The sequence below is a fragment of the Macrobrachium rosenbergii genome, chromosome 55, assembly GCF_040412425.1.
Source record: "Macrobrachium rosenbergii isolate ZJJX-2024 chromosome 55, ASM4041242v1, whole genome shotgun sequence".
Classification (NCBI taxonomy): Eukaryota; Metazoa; Arthropoda; class Malacostraca; order Decapoda; family Palaemonidae; genus Macrobrachium; species Macrobrachium rosenbergii.
The window spans coordinates 84785254-84810894 of NC_089795.1; the positions used below are offsets into that span (position 1 = coordinate 84785254).

The 25641-nt window shown below is 33.3% G+C and overlaps 2 protein-coding genes across 4 annotated transcripts in view; both read left to right on the plus strand.

The window, feature by feature from the left end:
* LOC136835560 (uncharacterized) overlaps positions 1-19789 on the plus strand; it is a 42300-nt gene extending 22511 nt beyond the window's left edge. For both annotated transcript variants that reach the window (XM_067099217.1, XM_067099218.1), the window contains 5 exons: positions 3593-3753; positions 4209-4264; positions 12868-12996; positions 13178-13285; positions 19633-19789. In XM_067099217.1, the coding sequence (XP_066955318.1) occupies positions 3638-3753; positions 4209-4264; positions 12868-12996; positions 13178-13285; positions 19633-19730 (507 nt within the window). In that variant the 5' untranslated portion in view covers positions 3593-3637 and the 3' untranslated portion in view covers positions 19731-19789. The remainder of the gene's footprint in view (positions 1-3592; positions 3754-4208; positions 4265-12867; positions 12997-13177; positions 13286-19632) is intronic.
* Positions 1-25641, plus strand: part of LOC136835554 (receptor-type tyrosine-protein phosphatase epsilon-like) — a 282453-nt gene that overhangs the window by 152753 nt on the left and 104059 nt on the right. Inside the window, exon 1 of one of the 2 annotated variants that reach the window (XM_067099207.1) lies at positions 24464-24579. The exons of the other annotated variant lie outside the window; for it this stretch is intronic. The gene's annotated coding sequence lies outside the window, so the exon portion shown is untranslated. Of the gene's footprint in view, positions 1-24463; positions 24580-25641 lie in introns of those variants that run through there. 2 annotated transcript variants of the gene reach the window in all.

Genomic DNA, 25641 nt, shown 5'->3' on the forward strand with positions numbered 1-25641 from the left:
CATCTCGTCAATTCAGTACCCCAATGTAACTACAATTCATATGCTCCTAATTGCAGTCTTTTTGACCAACTTGACTCCAGGAGCATGGATTAGCAACTCGGCTATCTCAGATGGAGACTATGCTTCATCATCCACATACCTAGCTGTCGCTTGCTGTTTTCTCCTGGTCTGTCATTCCAAGAAAGAGGACCCCTTTGAAGAAGAAAAACCCATATTCTTTTACGGGAATTCAGTATTACTGTAAAGACATCATTGGTCCAGTCATTCAAGGTTTACTTGGATGTTGTAGCTAACATCCCAGAAGTTAATTTTTCTAACATCCTATCATGAACAAGTTGCTCTCTCTGAATGGGCTAAGAATTATCCTAGTGTCCCTAATTACGAAGTCAGACTCCCACCACTCCTTTCCTAAATATCATGATATCCGGAAAGTGAGTACATCACTGACTTTCTTTGGAAATTTTTCTTTCAAAGAAATCTCTAGCTTATGGGATGGTCATGATACACACTAGGCTATTCCTCAGACATTACTTTTCGGTAGGGGATATGGTAATTCCCAGCCCCATAAGCACCTTAGCAGAAAGTGAAGGCCCTCCTTGATGCCGGGATAATTCTAAGATATTGCAGGGGGAAAGCAGTAACCCTACATCTCAACCAGAGCCTATATATACGAGCCATGTCACTTCCCGGCTTCCCGTTGGATTATAACAGGACGCCATGTTTGTTTACATTTGAAGCAAGGTGCACAGCCAGCCCTCCAAATGGCCAGAGGCACAACTATTAACTTAGAGCAAAGCCAACAGATATAAGCTCTACTTAGAGCACTGTAGACAGCAGATTTAAGTTGATATATACATTTTTGATGTTGTGATGGGTTGAAAGGACAGAAATACATTACTTTTACTTTACTTTATTGTGGAACAGACAATATTTGAATGCAGACAGGGCCAGCCTGACCATTACTCATACTGCATTTTCCTGGCCTAAAGAACATTCACAGTCAAAATATTATTGAAAATATGTACGTGTGCAATATCAGTGAAATTGATTTAATCAGCTACATAGGCAGCTCACATGACATCATGTTATGGCAGTAACCTCTTCAGCTGACAACTTACACCTGTCAAAATTATGGCTACAGAAATGGGTCAAACCTTCATCACTTACTTAAATGTAATTTATTTTAGATCATTACTTTCTGAGATAAACTCAGCATTCTTGGCTTTTTTAACTATTATTAAAAAACTGAAATATTTCATTAAAATCATTTATTGTATATATATACAACAATAATGTAGAACATCGTACACTTATTATTTACACCACATCCAACATTGTTTAATATAATTATGTATGAAAGTTATTCTTTTCCCTTTTTTACAGTCAGTTATTTACAATTATATAGAAAATAATTCAGTAACTAGCCCATTACATATAAATATTTCAACAATAAAGCTCTTCTGCAAGGCAAATGCACTATGGCATTATCTACCATAACACAGACACTGATGACAACACGTACATAATGTAATATGTAGGCCATACTATGAATCATATTAGATAGGCCTGTTGAAATTTACACCTGAAGGCTACCTGGAGATTGTGAAATAGAATGGACAGATCTCAATCTGCAGAGTATGGACTGGACCAATAAATTCCTTATGTATACATCCAATGTTGACTGAAATGATGATCATACATAAATAAAACCACGTAACAGTGGTAATTGAAAAAATACAGTATGTATATATAATATAAATAATCGCAAATACATGGGCACACTATAAATGCTGAAGTATCTTTGCTTTTCTGTTCTTTTAGTTGCTTTGAGTAAGCATTTTTCTGGCCTCAAATTTGAAATAGTAGTAGAGCCTGCAGTGAAGATAGAGCTGGATGATGGAATTCAAGAGACTTCCATCTTGATGAGCTAGACAGAACACAACCTGTCTGGAAGGTACTTGCTTCTCAAGTTTGCCCAGCAGTTTAGGCAGTGTTGCTGCTGACAAGCAGACTGGGGATCTCCTTTTCAAACACTTTGTCGTTGTTACAGCCTGAAAAATAAGCTGGCATTGTCAAGCAAGTTGCACTAATTTGGAGAAATTAAGCTGTGCCATAGCCTACCATCACCAAAAAAGTATTTATAGGCTTTGCCATCACCCACCAAGCTGATAGTTATGCCCTGAGCCGTTTGGAGTGCTGTGCAATTTGCCCTAAATGTAAACAAACATGACGTCCTGGGAGTGACTTGGCTTGTATATATTGGCTTTGTCTCAACCCAAAATAATTAGGTAAATCACTGAAACTACATAGGCAACATATGTATGTTCCTTTTTTCCATCCTTCGTTGTTAATATTTTATGGGCATTCTGAATAAAAGGTCAGTAATAACATAAATGACTTATCATGGACTTTTTTTTTTTTTCTAAGTTATTGATATCCCTTAATTAGGGTTAGACCAATTCATCACCTGTCAATTTCTTGTATATTGTTTTAGGAGGAACAGGGGTTATGATACCAAAAATAAGTTTGCATGTAGGGAAAACCTACGTTTTGTAGTCACTGAGAGTCCACAGAGCCACCCACTTTCCCAGAGGAAAATGCACAGGACTCTGTGGTGGGTGTTTTCTTACCCAGACTTAACAACATTGGTGAAAAGACCGATTTGCGCACTGCTGCCACATCTGTGTGAGAAGGGTGAATGGAAAGACCTAGGTAAACATTATCTTTATCCTTTTATACTTCGTCACGCTGTTAACAGGCACTACTCTGGCCAAGACCAACTATCATCTGATGAGTAGATTAACTTGTGTACTCTGTCAGGCTAGGAAAGGCTATGAATATTAACAAGATTTATAGATGATCTCAAGGTTTTAAAGTCTTTACATGTCTTGTGCAGAATGGGTCCAGAGTATATGGACTTGGAATTGAATTGGTATTTCATTTGTCATCTGTATTAATGCAGATTATGAGAGATTGCAAGAGACAATATTATTACTTCTTGTTATTGAATACTTTGGAGCCAGTCAGTCTTGTTTGAGTTTTTACTTAGGTTTAAAATAAAGGAATTATTGCTTTGGTCAGTTCTAACTGTACAGTATATTTGTTTGATTATTGTGACATTTAATTTTTTGCTCACATGGCACAAATTAAATGAATCTCAGTCCACACATACGATTTTACGGACTGTTACTTCTCTGTGGAGGACAGTTTCTGATAAGCATGTGTGTTTTATAGTGATTGCGAGAACGTTGATGAGATTGTTGAGATTTTTATTATATGATGTCCAAAATACAATGGAGAAAAGTTGAATTAGTCTATTTTGCAATATGTATTTACTAAATGTACACAGAAAAGTTTGCATTAATTAACATTGTTTAAAAATGATGACTCAAAATAATTTTTCTTATGACTGTAACAACTATGGAAATATTAATAGTTAGGACAAACAGTGTTTCAGTATTTTAGGTTTAGTAAATAAAATTAATTACAGTAATGAACATAATGAATCTTTGTATTAATTCTCTCTTATTTTTGTTTTGTTTTCCTGTAAAAGCAAACACTAAAGTTATTACCATTTCCATCAAATAAACAGACATCAGACATATGCCTGGCAAGTCTGCATGCAGGAGCCCTGAACATGAGTGGCGGAGCAGTCAAAGTTGAATGGGTGAAGTACAAACATGTTGGTGATGGCTCGGAGAGAGGTCAGTCTCTCCATGCCACTTGCAGGAACAGGATATGTTCAGAATCAATGTGAGTTTTTACCAGACCTTTAGTTCCAAGGTATTGCACATTTAAATTCCTAGGAAGTTTTCCATAATTGCTTGCTGTTTTGTAATGTATTTTTTTATTTTGGATATCACATATTCTGAAGTAGAGATTTTTGACACCGGATTGGAATTATTGTCATTCAGGTTGAATTCAATTCGATCTCTTTTTCTGATGGTTGGGAAATACATCATCATGCTTGATGTTAGACTTGAGCAAGTGTTTTTCCTGTACCCATACCATTCATTAATTTTCTTGTGACTTAAAGTGGCATTATGGAAAATATATACAGTATTGGGTGCAAATTTCATCTGAAAACATTTGAATAGGGAAGTATATTGAGAAAATCACAATCTTCCTGTTTTATATTGTTAAGAGCTTTTTAGGGCCTAATGATATTTAGTAAATCAAAATTAGGTCTGTATCGTTATGTCTTTCAGAGTTTCTTCAGGATATCTCTACAAAGTTGCAGAAACAGCAAAGGTCATTAACGGAAGTAAGTATCCTTTTAGTCCAACAAATTGATACCTGTCTCTAGTGCAAAAGTATTTAAGCATAACTTGGCTATCTGTAAAGTAAACAGGCTCCATACCTTCTAAAGACTGACCATTGTCAATGACTTCCTTTTCATCTTATCGATTTTTTCACTCATCATATTCAACCTTCTTTTGATGCATATGTTGACAAGTAGGGACAAATATTCATCAAGAAGTACAATACAGAAGAATTTCCTCTGCTGTTTTATAGCTACTGTAATGTTTGGCAAAGAGACCAGGAAGTCAGAAAATCTAGATCAATCTTGCTTCTCAACTAAGGCTGATAACATTCAGGTCAAAAGTTGTTGTTGTAGCGGAATGAATTATTATTCCCCTAAGTCCAGATGCATAGAAGGGAAAACTTCCCTTGAAACAGGTAAGGCATTAGGCAGTGACTTGACCATTGGACTTACTCCAGAACTGTTACTGATAATTCACATGAAAAAAGTTTAGTCTAGTTGTTGCATCGCTTTAATTTGGAAAGTGTAGTTACTACTTTATCTAATGAAAAATTATATCTATCATATAAGGAAGATAAGCCCATCCGGTTTTATTGCTTATATTTGAAATGTATGTTGTGGAAAACTTTAACCACAACTTTCTCATGGAAAGAACTTAGTTGAAACTGGTTAGAATTTAGTTGAAACTGATTACTGGGAAATGTCTATTAATTGCAAATGTTCATTTCTCTAAAGATCAGGTATTAAGACAAAAACAAAGAAAAACAAAGTTATATTTTATATATAGAAAACACAGTATATTATATATATATATATATATATATATATATATATATATATATATATATATATATATATATATATATATATATATATATATATATATATATATATATATATATATATATATATATATATATATATATATATATATATATATATATATATATATATATATATATGATATATATATATGTGTGTTTATAAAATTGCAAATACAGTTATATATATATTTTTTTATCTAAATGCAGTTCAGGAATGGTTCTAAATTTTTGGACAAATTTATAATTATGGAATATGCTTGAGCTCATTGTCTTGCATAATATCAAGATTACCGTACTTACCAGTATAGTCTTCTTCTTCGTTTAACATGCTTTTTCCCATTTTTTATATGGGGTACTAACAGAATTTTCATATTCAGCTTTATATCTAGTATTTGATACTCACAATAATATTCCTCTATACCATCAGTCCTGTATAGTATAATCCCTTGACAAACTTTTGGTATAATCAGTGTTTTTGAATATTGACAGGGTATACAGTATTAGGATAGGTGATTTTAACAAGGAAACCAGAAACAAAAGTTATTTCTTATTTGTCAGATGTATTAGGAATCATTTATTTATGCTAAAATTCAGTAGCAAGAGAAAAATGAAATTGTTTATATTATCTTCATAATTATATATTTACTCATGATATTGTCTTTAAAATGTATATCATACTATGATTTTGATAGATTTACCATTCTAGTTATTGTGCATTCTGTGTAATGATAATAACTGTTGAAGTATCGTATGAAGTGTATGTAAGATTTTACAAGAATTAATAATACGCGTTTAATAATAACGTAATAAGAACAAGAAATTCAAGTCAGACAATCGCTCTTGTGTTTTGTTTCTGATGTCATCAGTCAAGATAAGGAAGACTCCGCATTCTTTGTCTGTCCCATACGAGAAGAAGACGAATGATTTCACAATGTTACATGTATTGTTCTGATCGCATCCCATATGATTTTCTGTAAAAGCACATCTTGATTGATTACATGTTTTGTAAGATTGCAGTACCAATGGCATTCAAAATATATTGCTCAGGAAGTGATGTCATATTTCTTTTCTAGAGTGTTCTGTGAGAGTGTCTTGCTATTGGCTGAAGATATGGATTCATTTCATAAGACCAGATACCTTGCTTGTTACATTAAGTGTATCTCTCTCTCTCTCTCTCTCTCTCTCTCTCTCTCTCTCTCTCTCTCTCTCTCTCTCTCTCTCTCTCTCTCTCTCTCTCTCTCTCACATGTTTTAAACTCATAACATAAAAGTAAATATATTGCACTGGTCACTCTTTAGCATTTATTAAGGTTTTGTGAAATACCATTTTACATCTGAATTTATAACAGTGGTAACAGCGCCTATCGGAAGTGTGTTTAGTGAAAAGCTGCAGCAAAAATTTGGGGTAATTTTGTGAAAGTTTTCACAAACTTTTGTAAGGTAAAGTGACTTTTACTTATTGTTACCATGGTATAATAAAGTAAAAATATTAACCCATAAACGCCTACTGGACGTATCATACGTCGACTAAAATTGTCTGTTGGGTGCCAAGTGGACGTACCGTACGTCGACTACAAAAAATTTCAACCTTCGGTCAACTTTGACTCGGCCGAAATGGTCAAAAACACAATTGTAAGCTAAAACTCTTACATTCTAGTAATATTCAACCATGTACCTTCATTTTGCAACAAATTGGAAGTCTCTAGCACAATATTTCGATTTATGGTGAATTTTTGAAAAAAATTTTTTCTTACGCCCGCGCAGTAACTCAGCTGAAAATCTCAGAAATTCTTTCGTCATTTTGTCGTAATTTTTGCACTATTCTATATTAGCTGTTACATAAAGTTTTATATATGAAAATGTGCGCAATTTCATGTACAATACAACAGAAAATAACTCATGGTTGTAGCTTTTATCAGTTTTGAAATATTTTCATATAAATCACGATAACTGCCAAAATTTCAACCTTCGGTCAACTTTGACTCGACCTAAATGGTAAAAAAACGCAATTGTAAGCTAAAACTCTTACATTCTAGTAATATTCAATCATTTACCTTCATTTTGCAACCAATTGGAAGTCTCTAGCACAATATTTCGATTTATGGTGAATTTTTGAAAAAATTTTTCCTTACGTCCGCGCCAGAAATTCTTTCGTCACGTTGTCGTAATGTTTGCACTGTTTTATATTAGTCGTTACATAAAGTTTTATATATGGAAATGTGCGCAATTTTATGTAGAATACAACAGAAAATAACTCATGGTTGTAGCTTTTATCAGTTTTGAAATATTTTCATATAAATCACGATAACTGCCAAAATTTCAAGCTTCGGTCAACTTTAACTCGACCGAAATGGTAAAAAAACGCAATTATAAGCTAAAACTCTTACATTCTAGTAATATTCAATCATGTACCTTCATTTTGCAACAAACTGAAAGTCTCTAGCACAATATTTCGATTTATGGTGAATTTATGAAAAAAAAACTTTTTCCTTACGTCTGCGCGCGGTAACTCGGCCGAACATCTCAGAAATTCTTTCGTCATGTTGTCGTAATGTTTGCATCATTTTACATTAGTCGTTACATAAACTTTTATATATGAAAATGTGCGCAATTTCATGTAGAATACAACAGAAGATAGCTCATGGTTGTAGCTTTTATCAGTTTTGAAATATTTTCATATAAATCACGATAACTGCCAAAATTTCAACCTTCGGTCAACTTTAACTCGACCAAAATGGTAAAAAAACGCAATTGTAAGCTAAAACTCTTACATTCTAGTAATATTCAATCGTTTACCTTCATTTTGCAATAAATTGGAAGTCTCTAGCACAATATTTCGATTTATGGTGATTTTTAAAAAACATTTTCCTTACGTCTGCGCGGTAACTCGGCCGAACATCTCAGAAATTCTTTCGTCTCGTTGTCGTAATATTTGCACCGTTTTATATTAGTCGTTACATAAAGTTTTATATATGAAAATGTGCGCAATTTCATGTACAATACAACAGAAAATAATTCATGGTTGTAGCTTTTATCAGTTTTGAAATATTTTCATATAAATCACGATAAATAGAAAAAATTCGACTTTCGGTCAACTTTAACTCGACCGAAATGGTCGAAAACTGCAATTGTAAGCTAAAACACTTGCAGTCTAGTAATATTCAATCAATTAGCTTCATTTTTCAACAAACGGGAAGTCTCTAGCACAATATTTCGATTTATGGTGAATTTTTGAAAAAAACATTTTTTTACGTCCGCACGTTACGAATTCATGCATCATTTTGTGATAATATTTTCTCTGTGTTGCTTTGATCGTTTTACAATTTGTTATATACCAAAATCATCGCAATTTAGTGTACAATACAAATAAAAAAATTAACTCATTAGCTTTAACCGTTGTGCTTACAGCGCGATTTGTATACAATTATATGAGTTTTTTTTTTTTGCTGTCATATATTCCAATATTTATATATGATAATGATATTTTTTTCATTTCTGATGGTTGCATACGAAACTTCAGGCAATGACAAAAAAAATGAGCCGAAAATGAACTTTTAATCTTGAAAACTAAGCGTGTTGTGATTTTTTGAAAAACTTTTTCCTCTTGGCGCTAACTCACCGAACGCCGGCATATGGGAGACGTTTTTTTGTAAATAGAGGCTCGGCGTTTAAGGGTTAAGGGATTTTTGCTTTAGTAAATCTACACTCCATTTAATATTTTATGTCTTGTGAAATAATGTGTTCATAATGTCATTTGAATTTGTTGATTCTTTTTGAATTATTTGTTTAGTTCTTTGTGAATTTCACACTTCAGCATATTTTATATGTTTGTAATCTCTTAATTTTTCACATTTTATGTAGTGGTGATTCAAGATTTATTTACTTATCATCTTAAGTGTTTCTTAATAATTTAATATTGCAGACTTGATTTAATTTTCATTTAATTAGATTTTCTTTTCAAATCTGAAGTGTTCCTAAATAGTTTAAATTTTGCTTGCTTAATTTATGGATAAATTAACGTTGGTGATTTCATTGAAGAATTAATTAAATTATGTTAATTTCAAGTTATAATAAATTTTCTTTGAAATTGTGAATTTAGAATATAAATTTTGAATTAAAAATAAATTTTTGTATTTAAAATTTTTTATAACTTTCATTTATTGACCACCAGTGATAGGATTAATTAGGTGAATACCCATAGTGTTATAGAATTTTGTTCCTTTAATGTTGCTAAAGTGAGTCAAGACCAGGGAGACAGTTAAAAGTTGTTTAATGGAGTGATGCCCTTTTAATTACCCTAAGCATATATAATTACCTCACACTAGTTTAGATAAACTTAGACTGATTTCTCACATGTTTAGTAAGTTTTTTTTAAGGGATCACTGTTGCCTTTAGAGTACTCACTCGTAATTTGATTGTTATGAGAGTTAAGGTATCTGGCTGAAGTGAGGTAAATTTTTTAATTCTATGATTAGCTGTGTAATAACCAGGTATTTGGAACACTTAGTGACAATATATTTATTTATATATTATATATATATATATATATATATATATATATATATATATATATATATATATATATATATATATATAATATATATATATATATATATATATATATATATATATATATATATATATATATATATATATATATATATATATATATATATATATATATATATATATATATATATATATTCAGTCAAGATTGGTAACCCTGGGCAGAGAGAACAAGGAGAACCAAACGATGAGGGAAAGGGGTAAGGAATAGGCTATTAACGGAATGGTAAGGGCTAAGAGCTCTCAAGCTTTGGTAGTTAACGAATATGCGAAAACAAACCAAGGGGGAAAGAGCAGGAGGAGAGGGAGAAGGTGGTAGGAGAGGGGGAATACACATGAAGCTAGTGCTGTCCCTGAAATCTGTGGCTCGGACAAGGGTAGGCTACGAGTAAAGATACCCTTTCTATTCCAGCTTAACCTTACTAGGACTCAGGAGTCCAAACGGAAAGGCCGAAATAGTGAGAGGGATGGCCTAACACCTCCATCCAAACCAACAAAACATCAGGAAGCGCATAACATGAGACCCTCCTACACCTAACCTCTCCTTCCAAAGGAAGGGAGCAGAACTATATTTAACTTATAACCTAACATATAGCCGACCAGCGGCCAGGGAGGGTAGCCTAGGAGGGAACATGGTATCTAACTGACTAGGTTATAAAAAGTTAGCCTCACAATATATGTAAAATAAATCATTCAAATAATAAATGACACATGTAGAAGGGTGAACCAAACCCAACGCGATATAAAGCGCGGAAGGTAAAATGGCCGACCTTCACGAAAAATAAATAACCAACTTAATCTGTAAATATCCATATCAAACGCTAAACATAAAATGAAACTAAAAGTCATAACTGTACCATCTCAGATAATATACCCAAGAGCTGAAGGAGGTGAGGGTCCCAAAATTAAATCAAATAAGACTGATTCATTTTAGTTTAACAAAACTAAAATAAATAAACTAAATATGAAATTATGTAGGATATACATAAAAACATAAAATAAACGGAAGGGGAAAGAAGCCCCACCAAAAAACCCCGCACCGAGACTGAAGGTCAGCGTTATATTGTCCCCCAAATTATATAATTAGGAGGAAATACGGGGCCCCAACCGCCTAAAATAAAAGGAAGAGATGGTACTCAACTTAGAAGAAGATAATTCCTGGGAAGATGCCATCATACAGGAAAATAAAGTCCAAAAAAAGCACACAGAAGGAAACACAACTGAACAAGATGCGTGCTAAAAATGGAATGCAGATGGCGCTGGTTTGTTTATAGGAGCGGTGCGGGCATTGTATGCTCTGGGGACTTTGTCATTGGGAATGCCTACAGGGCTGGGACCTGTGATAGTGACAAACTCACCCTTTTATATACACGACTCCAAAGGGGGGTAGTAACCCCAGCTTTGCATTTAGCTTTTCTCTGGTATGTTTAGCAATGAATTTACCTAGAAATATGTGCTGAATGGATATTTCACCGGGTGACACAGGTCTCCCCCCAGAAATAGATTTTTCCTCTGTCAAAATCCTTTATTTATTTATTTAAAACTGACACTTGAATTTTAAACTGGGACCTCATTCCCTCATTTTATTTTTGAGGAGATGTCAGAACAAATTGTCACACGTTCATTTGGTATAGAAATCTACGATGGTGGAAATCAGTGATTCAGTGGATGTGTCACTTGCTAATTGTATCCACTTACAAAAGGGATACAACATCCTAACAAAGCACCCAAAGTGTATCTGAAGTTGAGTCATCAGATGTGTAAAATCAAGCTCTTATTTCCTGGCTGTGCTCAGTAGGTGTGGAGTGATGAAGCCTGTCAGTTCAGTTATACAGTACTAATACAGTATTGATTATAATGAATATTTTGTTCTTTGATCCTTTTTTTAATTTGTGGTAACAATCTGAGATAAAATTAATGGAGTACACAAATTACAGGGGCATATCAGTGAACACTGAAGGTTTCTTAACTTTAGACTCAAACCCTGTAATAGACATAAATTTATGATGTTTATTTTAATTGATATTGAGTTGTTTATCATTGCAATAGATGCACTTTAAAACAGGTCCTTCACAGTTAATCGGCCAAAGTACCTTTTCTATTGCCCCAAAATTGTTCTCATTCCTGCTGGGACAGCAGTGAACACTTAGTAAGTATATTATGGCTTCAGAAGTTAGTCAAGAATACAATCTCACTGTATCAACAAGAATAATCCTTTAGAAATCCATCCTTAAATTATGAGAATAAGAAAATAAAAAAAGGACCACTGTAAACTTCCACAGTGAAGCAAAATAGCTCTTTCCTCATTCTACATGACATACTCCACCCTTGTGATACAGCTTGGTGTCTTGACATCAGTGTAATATTCTAGCAAAAATAACACAGCCAGCTTGATCAAAGCAAAAGCTGAGTGTGGAAGGAAACCCAGTGTGACCTTAAAAACTGCATCTTCTCAAATGTTGCACACAAAATTTTGCCCTGATCTTTGTGCATAACTACTATTGTGATTGTAGCCCCTTATGAAGCCAAGTGAAAGTATTTCATGTATGTTCACCTTTGTACTCATGAAACCTAAATTAAATAGACCAGATGAACTCTGATATCCCTTATTTTTAACTAATATAAAGGTAGTATCATGATATGTCATGAACTGTACTTCAGTACTGTGAAGCAATCATGGGAAAACTTTGTAAAAAACTAATACCCCTCCAGCTGCACTGCCATCCAGTACTCATTTTTTATATCCTTGCTATCAGGCTTACAGAACCTGGTCATACAGAAGAGAAAAAGATCACAAATGTAAGTGTCAGCTTAGAGACTTTGTTGATAGAGTGACATTCTCAGAAATGAAGTGTTGATGGTAATGTACGCAGTTTTCTTAACATTCATTTGTCTTGACCCTCTCAAGTCTTCAAATTGTGCTCATTGCTATGGTAATGGTCTCGGGGAGCTAAAATATTGTTTTTGTTTCTTTTAAGCACAAATAAGATTTGGGAACAGATTTTACCAGAATTAAACAGAACCCTTTCATAAGATAACAGTCATGGGCAACACATTACAGTTCATGGTGTCTACCCTGCATATACATTCATTTAGATATTCTTATTGTTTTGTAGCTTGGTACTGACTGAATGTGAGAAATTAACATGCAATTCATTAACTTCCAAAATATATTGTGAATGCTCCTGAATTTCATGAGCTTTCTTGTTCTCAGGTGTTGGAGGAGATGTGATGCTGATCCACGACAATTACTACACCAAGAAGTTAAAATTTCTTTGTCTAGCAGAAGATAATAATGGAAGCAGAAACATTATGAGATGGAACTACAAAAATCTTAACATAGGTATAATACAGTTTCATCTGTAAAGGGGAGAAATAAAAAGACAGTCACAATTTTGTGCCTAAGGTCCTCCCTGGCCCCAGTGGCAGTCCATAGTGCCCAAATTTCATATATTTATATCACCATAATTTATTTTGATTTCAGTTTTGACACTGATGTGAATGTAATTGTTTCTATGTTTCAGCTGAGGGAAAAAGCGAATACCATGAAGCCATCGGTAACGTACATGCCGTTCAGTGTGCTGGAAGATCTGTTTCCTCTGATGTTTTAGCTACAATATCATTTAAAAATGGTAAACTATAATTTCCCCTACTTTTTCATATGTAACCTGAATAGGCAGTCCCCGAGTTATGACGGAGATCCGTTCTTGAGGTGGCGACTTACGTCGGATCTTAACTTTTAAAAATTTCTAAAAATGAAAAAAAGTCATGCAAGACTTACCCTAATTCTGTGGTTGACTTGCACACTGGAAGCTTGGCGACACCTTATTCGTGTGAGGGAGCTCAGAAAATAGTACCCAGCCTAATGTCGCCTTAACTCTGGATTTTCACCTGAAGCCGGAGACAAATTTTTTTTAATAATTTTGAAAAGTAGTTGTAAGATCATATCGACTAAAGTCAAGACTGTCAAAACTCAGGGACTGCGTTTTTGTGTTAATTTGCAATACCTGAGTGACAAAATATTAAAGGTTACTTTTTGATGTATGCATGGAAAGTAAGTACAGTATAAGTTATATGTTGCTAATTATATATATGAATCATTGTTTATGAATACAGTATTTCCAGGTGGTGTTTGGTTATGATAATGATAATGTAGTAAAATGAGATTTAGAAAGAAAACGTATCTTTGAAAATAGAAAATAGTCAAATATGTTGATGGTAATTATTTGTCAAATTGCCTGTGCCTGATTTAATCAATTATCCTCAATTAGGCTAGGTATTTAAAAAAGAAGAGAACCAGATCGATTAATATTCAAGTAATTTTAATTTAGAGGAAAGAGTTAAAGAAAGTATGAAATATGAAAATGGTAATTTTGATATCTTTTTTAATGCCAAATTGCACAAACTGACTAACTTGAAAACATAACAGCAAAGTTTTATAAGCAACTTATCTAAATTTTCTTTTAAAGCAAATATGGTGAGGAAAGGACCTTATAACTTGAGCTAATCTATTTAATCCTTTGAATTTTGCCATCCATAAATTAAAATTGAATTAAAATTTCTTCACGCAAGAAAATGAAAGGTCAAGTTTTCCTTTTTTGAGTATGCAGGCTCTGAATTAACTAAAAATTCCACCTCTTCTCAGTTACCTGTCAAGCATTGGATTTTGCCCTTTAAATTTTTTTTATTTCCTTTGTAAATATATGATTCCAGTTTCACTGTGTATAGTGAAGTAAGGTTGTCATAGGTAAAAGAGAAGGAAATTCAGTGTAAGATTATCCCTTGCCATTGAAAACCACAATTATCTTCAAAGCATTTAACTTGTTGTTTCCTTGATGAATTAACATTCCAGGTCTTTTGCACCTTCTGTTCTTATGCTTGTGAACCTTCCATTGTTGTGATCTCTACCTATATTACTTTTCATTTATATACACTACATACAGTACATGCATTCTGATGAAATGAGTTGCAAAACTTTTAAGGTTATGTGAAAAGGGGAAGGGATTGCTTTTTCTCTTGACCACTGGTAGAGTGTTTTGGTTTCCTTGCCTCTCTCTTGATTGCAGAGCTATTGTTACGTTAATGGGCCATGTGTTCTCACTTCCCTTTAACTCTTAGCTCCCTTTCTTGATTATAATAAATTGGAAGTTAGGAATATTTTATTACACCAATCCTTATCACCCTCTGTATATAATTTTGGCTTACTGTGGAAGGAATAATTTTACATCTTACATTTCCTTCTTTCAAGATAAAATTACAATTTTGACTTGCAGAATTTTCACTTATGCACATTTCCTTGTTTCTCTTTCATCCAAATGGGTTTTCTCTTTAATTCCATGCCAAATTTAAGTACTGTATAAGAAGTGTTCTTTAAGAAATTTTATAACTTGGTGGCCCCATTTAAGTTTCAATCTGTTTTTAGATCAATATTGCACCTTTCAGGGTTATTACTAGATTAACAGTAAACCCCCTGTATTTGTGGGGATGCGTACCACAACGATAGCTAAAATCTGCAAATACTTAAAACCCTTCTAAAAACACTTAGAACTGCCTATTTTGATAGTTCAAACACACAAAAAAAATCTCTAAAAATGTTTATACTGGTATTATCCTACTTACGATGGGGTTAGGTTCCTAAAAACCCATTCATTGTTTGTTGAAAAACATATCTCGAATACAGTATAGCCTAATCTACACTAGGGTATTCAGTACCATGTATACATATATGGTACCCTAGCCTACACTATAAAGTATAGTCTGTACATATACGGTATAGTAATTATTAATGTCAGCTAATTCTGGAGGTTCATGCATATTGACTTATGATAATTCAATACAAAGAGAAATTGAATAATAAACAGTAATCAGCTTAGCCTACACTATCGTATATTGTGCACGTATACGGTAGCCTATAATACATTATACTGTACTCTATATTCACATATTAATATTGTATTATACAAACATCAACATAACGAATATGCATCTTTTCCATGGATCTTTTACAATGTTATGCTTTACTTCACTGTATCCAACAATATTGTTTGTATTCTTATATTGCTTTTGTATTATAAGTTGCAAAATCATAGCGATCAGTGTTTTGGTTTGAAATCGATTACGCGGCAAGTAAATTTTCGCCGTATTTAACTCATTTCAGAGAGCTTTCCTTGCTTTTAGTTCGCGTAAATGAATCTCCAGATACTTTATTTATATGGGGTAAGGTTAATTTTCGTTATACGAAGTTTTTCAAGTCAAAATATAACTTAAATATGTCTCGTTGTGAAATTAATTTAGCTTTTTTTCATTAATAGGTGACGTTGGCCATTTGGGACCATGTTTGTTTTGTGTAAAATAAATCAAGATTCCATTCGCTACTTTCACTTGATTTCATAATACGAACTTTACTTATTTATCTTTTATTAGTGTGAAAATAGCGGTAATATATGTTCTTTCATGCCCAGTGGGTTTTGATTCAAATACTTGGACTCCAATTTTATTTATGGTTGAGTTTCATCAATGTTGCCGATGCACGATAATTTATAGTCAGTAGCAGCTTGAACATTGTTTTCTCAGCTTCAATTACAACTTGCAGCTTAAATTTAGCAGTATATTTCCTTGCCAACCTTTTATCCATAGCAGACAAGGGTATAATGTAAACATATATCAGTCATATTCTACTTAACGTCATTTGTAACACAACTACGGTAACTGTTTACTACTGTACGATGGTTGAAATACAAGCAAAACAGCTGTTGTTACCCGATTCAGTTATAAGCAGAACAGCAGTTTCTCGTTCGGTTGTTTATGACTGTACACATTTATGCAAGAGTATATCATTACTAACAATACTTTTATCATTCTCTTTTACTTTTTTAACTAGAAGATGGGGTAAAGAGATGGAGGAAAAGGAGTTATTTTATTGTAATTTGGTCTCTCTCACTGCCTGGTTGTATGCTGGTGCCTGCGCCTGCACAAAATTTGCAAATCTTTTATAAATATTGTCATATCAGTATTAATTGCTTACCCCATTGCAAAATCAAATTATCGTAAGGTGAATTACCATAACTCAAGGGATACCTGAGTACTGAGTATTTTAATAGTTTTAGCACAAAAAGTGCATTTAGTCATGAAAATGATATGAAAATACAGTAATTAGTGAATATTTCTCAGTGAAAAGTACCACGAATGGGTGAATTTGCCACAATTAATGTGTACGTATTATGTTCCATAGAGAAATCCGTGAATCGTGAGAATGCTAATACAGGCATTTACTTTATTTCTGAGATTAAAAGTTAAGCATTTTTTTTTTTAAAAATTAAAACAATTTTTTTTTTTTTTTTTTTTTTTTTTTTTTTTTTTTTTTTTCAAAACTAACAGAATTACTGATGGATTCATCTAAAGGATATATAACAAATTTCTGAATACTGTATTCTGAATTTTTCATTTCTTATTGATACATTGAAAGTTATTGGGAGTACTACAGTCCAACCTCGAAAATCCTGCATCACCTGACTGTTTTGGAATCAGCTGCCATTAGTTCTTGAGTGGCTACGAGGGCAGCGTCACACGATTCCAGTTTGGGATTGTTTTGGATTTCGGAACTGAAGCCTGCTCCGTAAATACACAACAGTTTATTTCCAACGAAAACATTCTGTGAAACTCAAAAATATACATCATACAAAAGAACCGTAATTTGCATATATACTCGTGTATCGTGCGATCATTAAAATTTCGTCCAACAGCATGATTTTATCACATGCATCGTGTATAGTGTGAGATGTATTTTCAGTAGATTACACTATGCTAGGCTTTCTATGCCTGTCTCAGTTTTGGTGGATACCTATTGATGATGAATATTACATCCGAGGCAGCTTTTAACTAATAAATAGGCCTAGAAGCTGTAGTCCATTAGGTTAAATGTATGTCTTCATACATTAAATCGGGCAAACGCAACATCCAGTACTGGTGAAATCACACCTTTACTTCATGTTATTTACTGCATTTATAATTTATAGATAAAGTAAGTTGCATTTCTAAACCCAGCAGTGATAATTTATGGAAAAAACAAATCTCTGAAATGTGTTTCATTTAGCAACTAATGGTTTTATGTCAGTAAAATTCAGTCAGCTGATGACTTTAAGAATGTAAACATTAAAAGAATGCTAATGGCGCCTGAATGCTCTGTTCATAAATTATAATATGACGATAATGCATGAAATATAACTGCATACAGTATGTAAAACAAGTTTTATTAAAATGATCATTCTCAATACAACTGTCATTTGAATTTTGCAAATGGATATCTTTAAGTCTAACAACTTGCAGGGTCAAGAGTCTCTCTCTCTCTCTCTCTCTCTCTCTCTCTCTCTCTCTCTCTCTCTCTCTCTCTCTCTCTCTCTCTCTCTCTCTCTCTCTCTCTCTCATGCGAAAGCCAGAAATGTTTGAAGTGCTGGAAAACATTGAACACACGTGTTCGGTTTGCTCTCTCTCTCTCGAGACACACACGTGCAGGTTTGGAGATAAAAGCATAAGATTTTTAGGTTTCAGCCGAAAACGAAAGCCAGAAATGTTTGAAGTGCTGGAAAACATTGAAATATGCCAGGAGATCCGAACTCAATCGTGTTCATTTAAAATGGTTTAAGCTCTGACAAAACTTTATAGCCTTTCGGGAGACAGTTATGGAGCAAGCCAGAATTTTCACTTCCTAGGCACTAAAACACTGAATATTACTGATTTTTGCTTGGTTCTATCATGGGTGTGTTTCAAATATGGAATAAAAAAAGGTTTTTAAGGGTGGGAAATATTTGTAATGATTTTCTTTTTGATTCTGAGAATACCATTAATTGACTGAGAGCTGAATCTTAAATCAAGAATACTACTAACATGGAGTGAAAAAGAATTAGGAAAATAATTTTTTCATTTATTTGACTAAAATAAACATTTATTTATACTATGGGATATTGGTTTTTAATTTTTCAAAAAAATGTAAGTGACATTAAGAGTTTATGATACATGTAATTCATATTTCATTGAAGGGAAAGAGAGAGAGTTTATTATAATTGTCATCTTCAGACTTACTGCTGGAACAGATAATACAGCAGTTGTAGAAGGGACGAGTCTGTTGAAATGGCAAGTCTTGACTGTTGACAAGCTGGGGATGAACAAAGGAGGGCTATAACATGCCTGATCCTTGAGTTGCTTAGACATATCTGAAATTCAGTGGGATTTTAATTATTTTTACAGTGATTAAAGATGAAACATCAACAGTGATAAGATATTCATCTGAAAAATGTACCACTCTACGTGCCTTGTCCGAAAGTGCCTGTGGGTAAATCTATGAAGCTTCCAGTCCTAACTATGGCTGATTGTGGTTCTAAATATAAAAGCCTTTATTCTTCCGATATGCCTGTTTAAACATGATGAAACATCTATGCACTTAAACACTGTATTACTATTTTGCTATTTTTACCTATTATGCACTACTCGAAAGAATTAGGAAAATAATTTTTACTTTAACAAAAAATGGCTTTTATTTCTATTAAATCAAACTGGTGTATATTGGACTAAGTCTTGAGTTTTAATTTTAATTTTTGATTAATATTTTTACAGTGATTGAAAAATATGCCTTGTCCGATAGTATATATGAAGCTTCCCGGCAAATGTTTTATATATGCCTATATGGATAACTGTATATATATGAATATATATATATATATATATATATATATATATATATATATATTATATATATATATATATATATATATATATATATATATATATATATATATATATATATATATATATATATATACATATATAATGTGTGTGTGCATGTAATTTTATTGAGAAATAATAAGGGACTGCTTTGCATAGATATTTAAGGAATGGTAGAAGAAAATTTTGGGTAACTTGTAAAAGAAAACATTAGATATTCTTTCAGCTTTTTAATGATGACAACCTTTTTCTGGAATTCTAGCTAAATACAAAAGTCTCCAGCACACCTGGAGATGTAGCACTGGCGAGGATTTGAAGATCTCTATCAGTATAGCAGAAGGCATTGCTGAAAAAACTTGACCTTGTGAAGATTCCTGCTAATCCTTATTTGCAGGGGAAGACTTTACTCTGAAGAATGATTCTCAGAGTTACAGCTTCGTGCTAAATAGCATGACACCAGAAGACAGTGGCTTATACTATTATTATGTGGAAGGAAACAAACCAGAAAGTTATTTCAATATTTTGGTCAGAGGTAAGAAAGAGAATAGATTTATTTTCTTTGGTTACTTGTGATAATATATCCCTGTGTCATGCTGTATCTGAACAAAATTTATTTCTGTGTAAGTTATCAAATAGCTCCGGGAAATTTTCTATTATGTGGGCATTAGTCAAAAAATTTTGTTCTTTGTTTATTTGTGAAAATATTTACTGAAAGTGGAAGCTTATGAGACAGTGAGTTAGATGTATGTAGAGCAAAACTTTCCCTTTTTTACACAGACTGCATGGCAGGATATTTTGGTCCTGATTGTTCTGAGATTTGCCCTGAATGTCAAAATGGTGGACAGTGCCACAGCTATACTGGAGAGTGCCTCTGTCCTCCCGGCTTTATAGGAGTTAAATGTCAGCATGGTTAGTTATTTGCTTTTCCTGATGGTTATTCATTTGTTACCATCTTTTTTTTCCTTTCTTTCATTTTGTTGTAGTTTATTGAAGATAGCAGAATTATTGTTCTGTGTGTCAAGTTCATATCCAAAAGTAACAAATGTTTGTATAAAGAAATATGACAAAAAATGTAAGATTATTTGTGTATTTCTTGTGTAGTTATTTTTCATGAAAGTAAGTGTTGTAAGTTTGATGAAATACGGTTGCCTTAAAACAGCTGAAAAACAGCATTATCATTCAGAACTGCCAATGGTCTTATCCAAAGCAGTAACTTGTTTTATATATATATATATATATATATATATATATATATATATATATATATATATATATATATATATATATATATATATATATAAATTATATTATACAATATATATGTATGTATATATTTGTATATATAAATTACTATATATATATATATATATATATATATATATATATATATATATATATATATATATATATATATATATATATATATATATATATATATATATATATATATATATATGTATGTATTTATTTTCATTTATTTATTTATTTATTCATTTATTCATTCATTCCATACAGCTTGTCCTAAAGGTTGGTTTGGAACCAAGTGCCAGTTTACGTGCAGTAACACAGCCTCTGGCCAATTGAACCCTGAGAAAGGCTCTTGCAGAGGACTAACTCTTTGTCTACCAAGTCCTATGGGATGCTCCTGCTTTCCCGGATATAAGGGCCCTATGTGTGATGAAGGTGAGAAAAACAGAAAATCTTACTTAGGAAGATTTTAAAAAGAAAAATAAATTAAAAAAGACATTCATCGTTATGCTCTCAATACTAAATGAAATAGAAATTCAAGTATCACATGTAATTTATTGAGACTTTTTTTGAGCAAGAAAATATGTATCAGTACTTGATTCCTGGAACTGCTGCTTCCTAAAAATCCGTTTGACTTTGGAGAGGAAGCTTCAGACAGTAGGATCCTCCTTTCATTATCACATTTTATCCTGGTGCATTAAGGTCAGAAACCCCACACCCTACCACTTTTGTGCCCAGAATCTCCATCTCCCTTGTGAAGTCTTGGGCTTGGTTTGTAATCTTGAATTAATGATTTTTTTAACAGCTTACTTAAATGATTTTTTTAGAAATATTATTTTATAAGGTAATTTTTTTCATGTCTTTTTAATGATAATACAGTATTTAAGTTCGAAAGAAAATGACAAAACTTTTATTATATGCTTAAGCCATTTCCTATTCTTGTCACAGGACCAAACTATCTTCAAGCACTGTGGTCCATCCTTCACCAATGCTAACTTTTTTACTGCATTTACCACTTTACAGTACAATTTTCTCAGGACTTTCATATCTTCATATGTGACATACTACACATGCAGTTCATGCCAATACCGTCAACCTTTTTTTTTTTTTTTTTTTTCTTCAAAAAAAATCCATACATTCCCACTTAGCCTTCCACAGACAGTGAAGTGTCGTACAATCTTTTGTGCACACTCACACACAGCTACCTTTCTTGAGTCACTTACCCTGTGTTTCTCCTCTCATCCTACCATCATCTATCATATTTTTACCCAAATATCAATATGAATCAGTTATTTCATTCATCTACCATCCATATTAACATTCATTGTTCCATCTTCCTGGATTCCATTTACCCCCATAACATACTCTTGCGTACATTTACATTCGAACAGTTTTTTGTTCCATAACTTTGCACACACACACATGTATTGCTCATTCCACTATAAACATTACCAAGGTCCAGGTATGCTGCTTACACCAGTATCTTATACTTTTAAATCTTTCACATGACTTTCATTACAAACACCTGATCACACCCTCTTCCATTTTCTAGACCCACACTGTTTATCCATTCTCAGTCCTTTTATCATTTGTCCTATTTCTCAATCAAAATCTTACAATGCTCCTTCCCCAGCATACTAAGCAATGTTATGATCCTATAAATTTTACAGTTTCTTTTATCACCTTTACCTTTATATAAAGGAACAGGTATTCTTCTTACCTATTCCTTTGGAACCTTTCCCTCTTCCAGACATAACTGAAAACCATGGTCAACCAGTCAGATACACTTTCACAACCATACCACAGGATTCTATACCTGCTTGCAATGCCACTTCTTGTCTCTTCTTTTAGATTTAAATCAAGTAACCAGCTGCTCTTTTATATCTCCCAAACCTATCCAGCATCAGGCAGAGATTCAGATCTCCCTAAAGCTTTCCCTCTTTCACTCCTGTTCTTTGTCAGTCTTGGATTGCACACACTCACTTTTTACAAATGTATGTACGTGTGTTGGTTCTCCCATCCTACTCTTGCCTGTAACATTTTCCTATGAATGCTTGCAGAAGTTTATCAGATTCTCTCATTCAGTACCTTGATACACACCTTTTCGTGGAATAGGCAGTTTCAAGAGTTGTTTCTCTTAATTTAAATCTTCTCTGACAGCTTAGTCTGTTAACAAGAGGAGCATCTTTTACGACAGCTTAGATTAATTCATTTTCTTCCTGGTTGCATGGTAATTGTAATCTTAGGTTAAAATTTTCCATTATTTAATTTTTATAATTAATTTTATTCAGGAATTGGTAATCTTGAGAAAAGAAGATAAGTACAGTATACCCTTTCATAGTGCATGAGTGCACACAAAACATACTTATGTGCTTTTATGGAAGTTTTCTGAGGGAAAGTTACTCAAATACCAAAATCTTTTTCTGTATCTGAAGTGATTGGCTTATTATTTTGTATTATTTCTGTTTCATGGGATCTGTCGGTGTTTGGAAGACTGCAGAGTATGATCTAATGTGTTTGGATGTTTGGAGATGATGATGTTGTTGCAATGAACACTTCAGATATATTGCATTGAAAAAATTCTCGTACTGTAAATATTGTCAGTTTTGTGATTATTTTTAATATACTGAAGATGACACCCAAGATATAATTGTTTGTCATCATAACCAGGAGTTGTCTTGCAGAAATGTATGTGCCATATTTCCTCATGATCAGTATCTTCATAGCCAGAGAACTGGCTTTCAGGATTTTACCAGTGCTTTAAAAACTCAGATCTCCTAAAAACATTGTTCCATCATGAAAACTTTTATCTCTGAAGAATTAACCTTCTGTACCATATATGCTCATCATGTTCCCCATTTCCTCTCTTTGAATCCAGTCAATCTTCAGGTAGGTCCATGGATACCATAAGCAGCTTTTGAACTACATACTCTCCATCCTTTCTAAACCCACACAGTTCTTCCCATATCAAATCTTCTGTCCTGTATAACCTTTTACGGTATTACATTTGGAATCAAAATCTTGCAATACTCCTTTCTTTTTATACCACTCTGGTAAACCAAGTGAAGTTATGTCCCTATAATTCTTAGTCTTTTCTAATGCCTTGGCCCATGCAAAAAGAAAGGGTTATTCCTGCCACCCTTTCTGCTTAGATCATGTCCCTCATCCAGACAACTTACACAACCTGGTCAGCTGCCCAAACACAGTGTCGCAGTCTCATAATTGTCTTCCTTGGGCCCGTAACAGTAATGTCCACAAGCATTCTCTGTCTTGCACCAACTTTTAACACTTGGTCATCATTTCATATCTGCTTCTCATATCATCCACATTCAAGAAATCCTGAAAATGTGTGTTTGTGTACATAAAAATGAGTTTGTATTAATTGATAAATATGTATATATTGTGCATTAGTCAGTAGCATATTTCCTTATTCTTACCAGATTGCACCCTGGAACTTTTGGAGCTGGATGCTTAGAAAGCTGCTTGGAAAAGTGTGAGTCTGACCAGTGTGATCCTTACACTGGTTCTTGCTATGTCTTTGGTAAGTATTTCTTCTATCTTTCATTGATTGCTTTCTGAATTTGTTTTTTTATGTGTTGTTGCCAAGCCATGGACATTGTTTCTGTCGTCATAGGTCTTTCTAGCAGTGTTCTTCTTCACTACTTATCATTTAATGAAGACAAAATTTTTACCCATTTTAAGTAAATGTGATGTTTATTTCCCAGCTGTTCCTGTGTTTATTAATCAATAAAAGAATCAGAATTTTAGTGAGAATTTTCACTGTTGGCATGAACAGAATACATACATTTGCTTTCCCTAGTGAAGTACTCTCCCTTATGTTTCAGGTTCTGAAGTCTTCTCTACCAAGGCTCCAACCAAAGTTGAAGTGAGTGATGACCTGCTTCTCTCCTGGGAAGATGAGTATTCTGATGGGCAGCGTCTGTACTTCATTACATTGAAGGTATACCATAAAAGAGAGAGATATTGATATTTCAGATCACTTAAATTTAAGATGCCAACTATGACTACACTCTTTCTTGGGTATTTGATAATTTATTTACTTCCTGTAAGGATGAACACATAGTTCTCCACATCATCATAACCCTCATAAAACTTCATGAGCATGCTGGCTTCCGGTATGTACTAATTCATTGACTTTCATCTGGAATAACCTACATATCCTGGCCATTTGTTTCTAATATTTGGGCCATTTAGGATGTAGACAGTTGCATTCATTCCATGTCCAAAAATCACAGTTCATTCTTTGTGATGAATAATGTCAGCTCATTTTCTTGCGGTATTATATCCACATGAAAGATGGCTTAGTTCTTATGTGATTAACCCTTTTCTATCATCCTTTGTGTAATATAGCTAATAGTTTAGCTCTTTTGATACCAGATACAATTCTTCTGCTCATTTACCATGTAGTGTAACTCTTGAGCTTTTGCACCAGCAACTTTTATACTTTGTAGTAAGGCTGGAAATCAAAAGTTATCTCCTCTCCACTTCTTGAAACAAAGACATTTTCTCATGCTTTTCATCAACCCAAAATTTATTCAAAATTTCTGAAACCAAAAGTAAGCTTGTCACTTCTTCATTAATAGACTTTAGCAGTGTAAGGTATTCAGGTGCATAAAGTGAAAAGTTCCCAAAGAACAGCTCCACTGTTCATGCTCAGCCAGCTCCCCACCACTCAGTTTACTAAATGGTGCTCTTCATACTACTCTGCATCTTTGAGTTTGGACATGCTGCCTTTCTCTCCAGGCAGTTTTCTGTGTGCCTACCTTCAGCTAGTTTCTACAAGTGGTATTTCTGGTTGTCCTATTATTTGTGTTGATAATGTCCTTGCAACCTGCCCCTGTCCAAGGACATAGTTTGAACAAGTATTTCAACTTTCTGGAATCCTTTTTATGGTGATTTTAGTAAGTTTTTCTTCCAGTTAAACAATGAACTTTCAAACCCTCAAATTTAGATGGATAACCAAAAATTCTTTTATATTTAGATATCTTACTTATGAGAGATG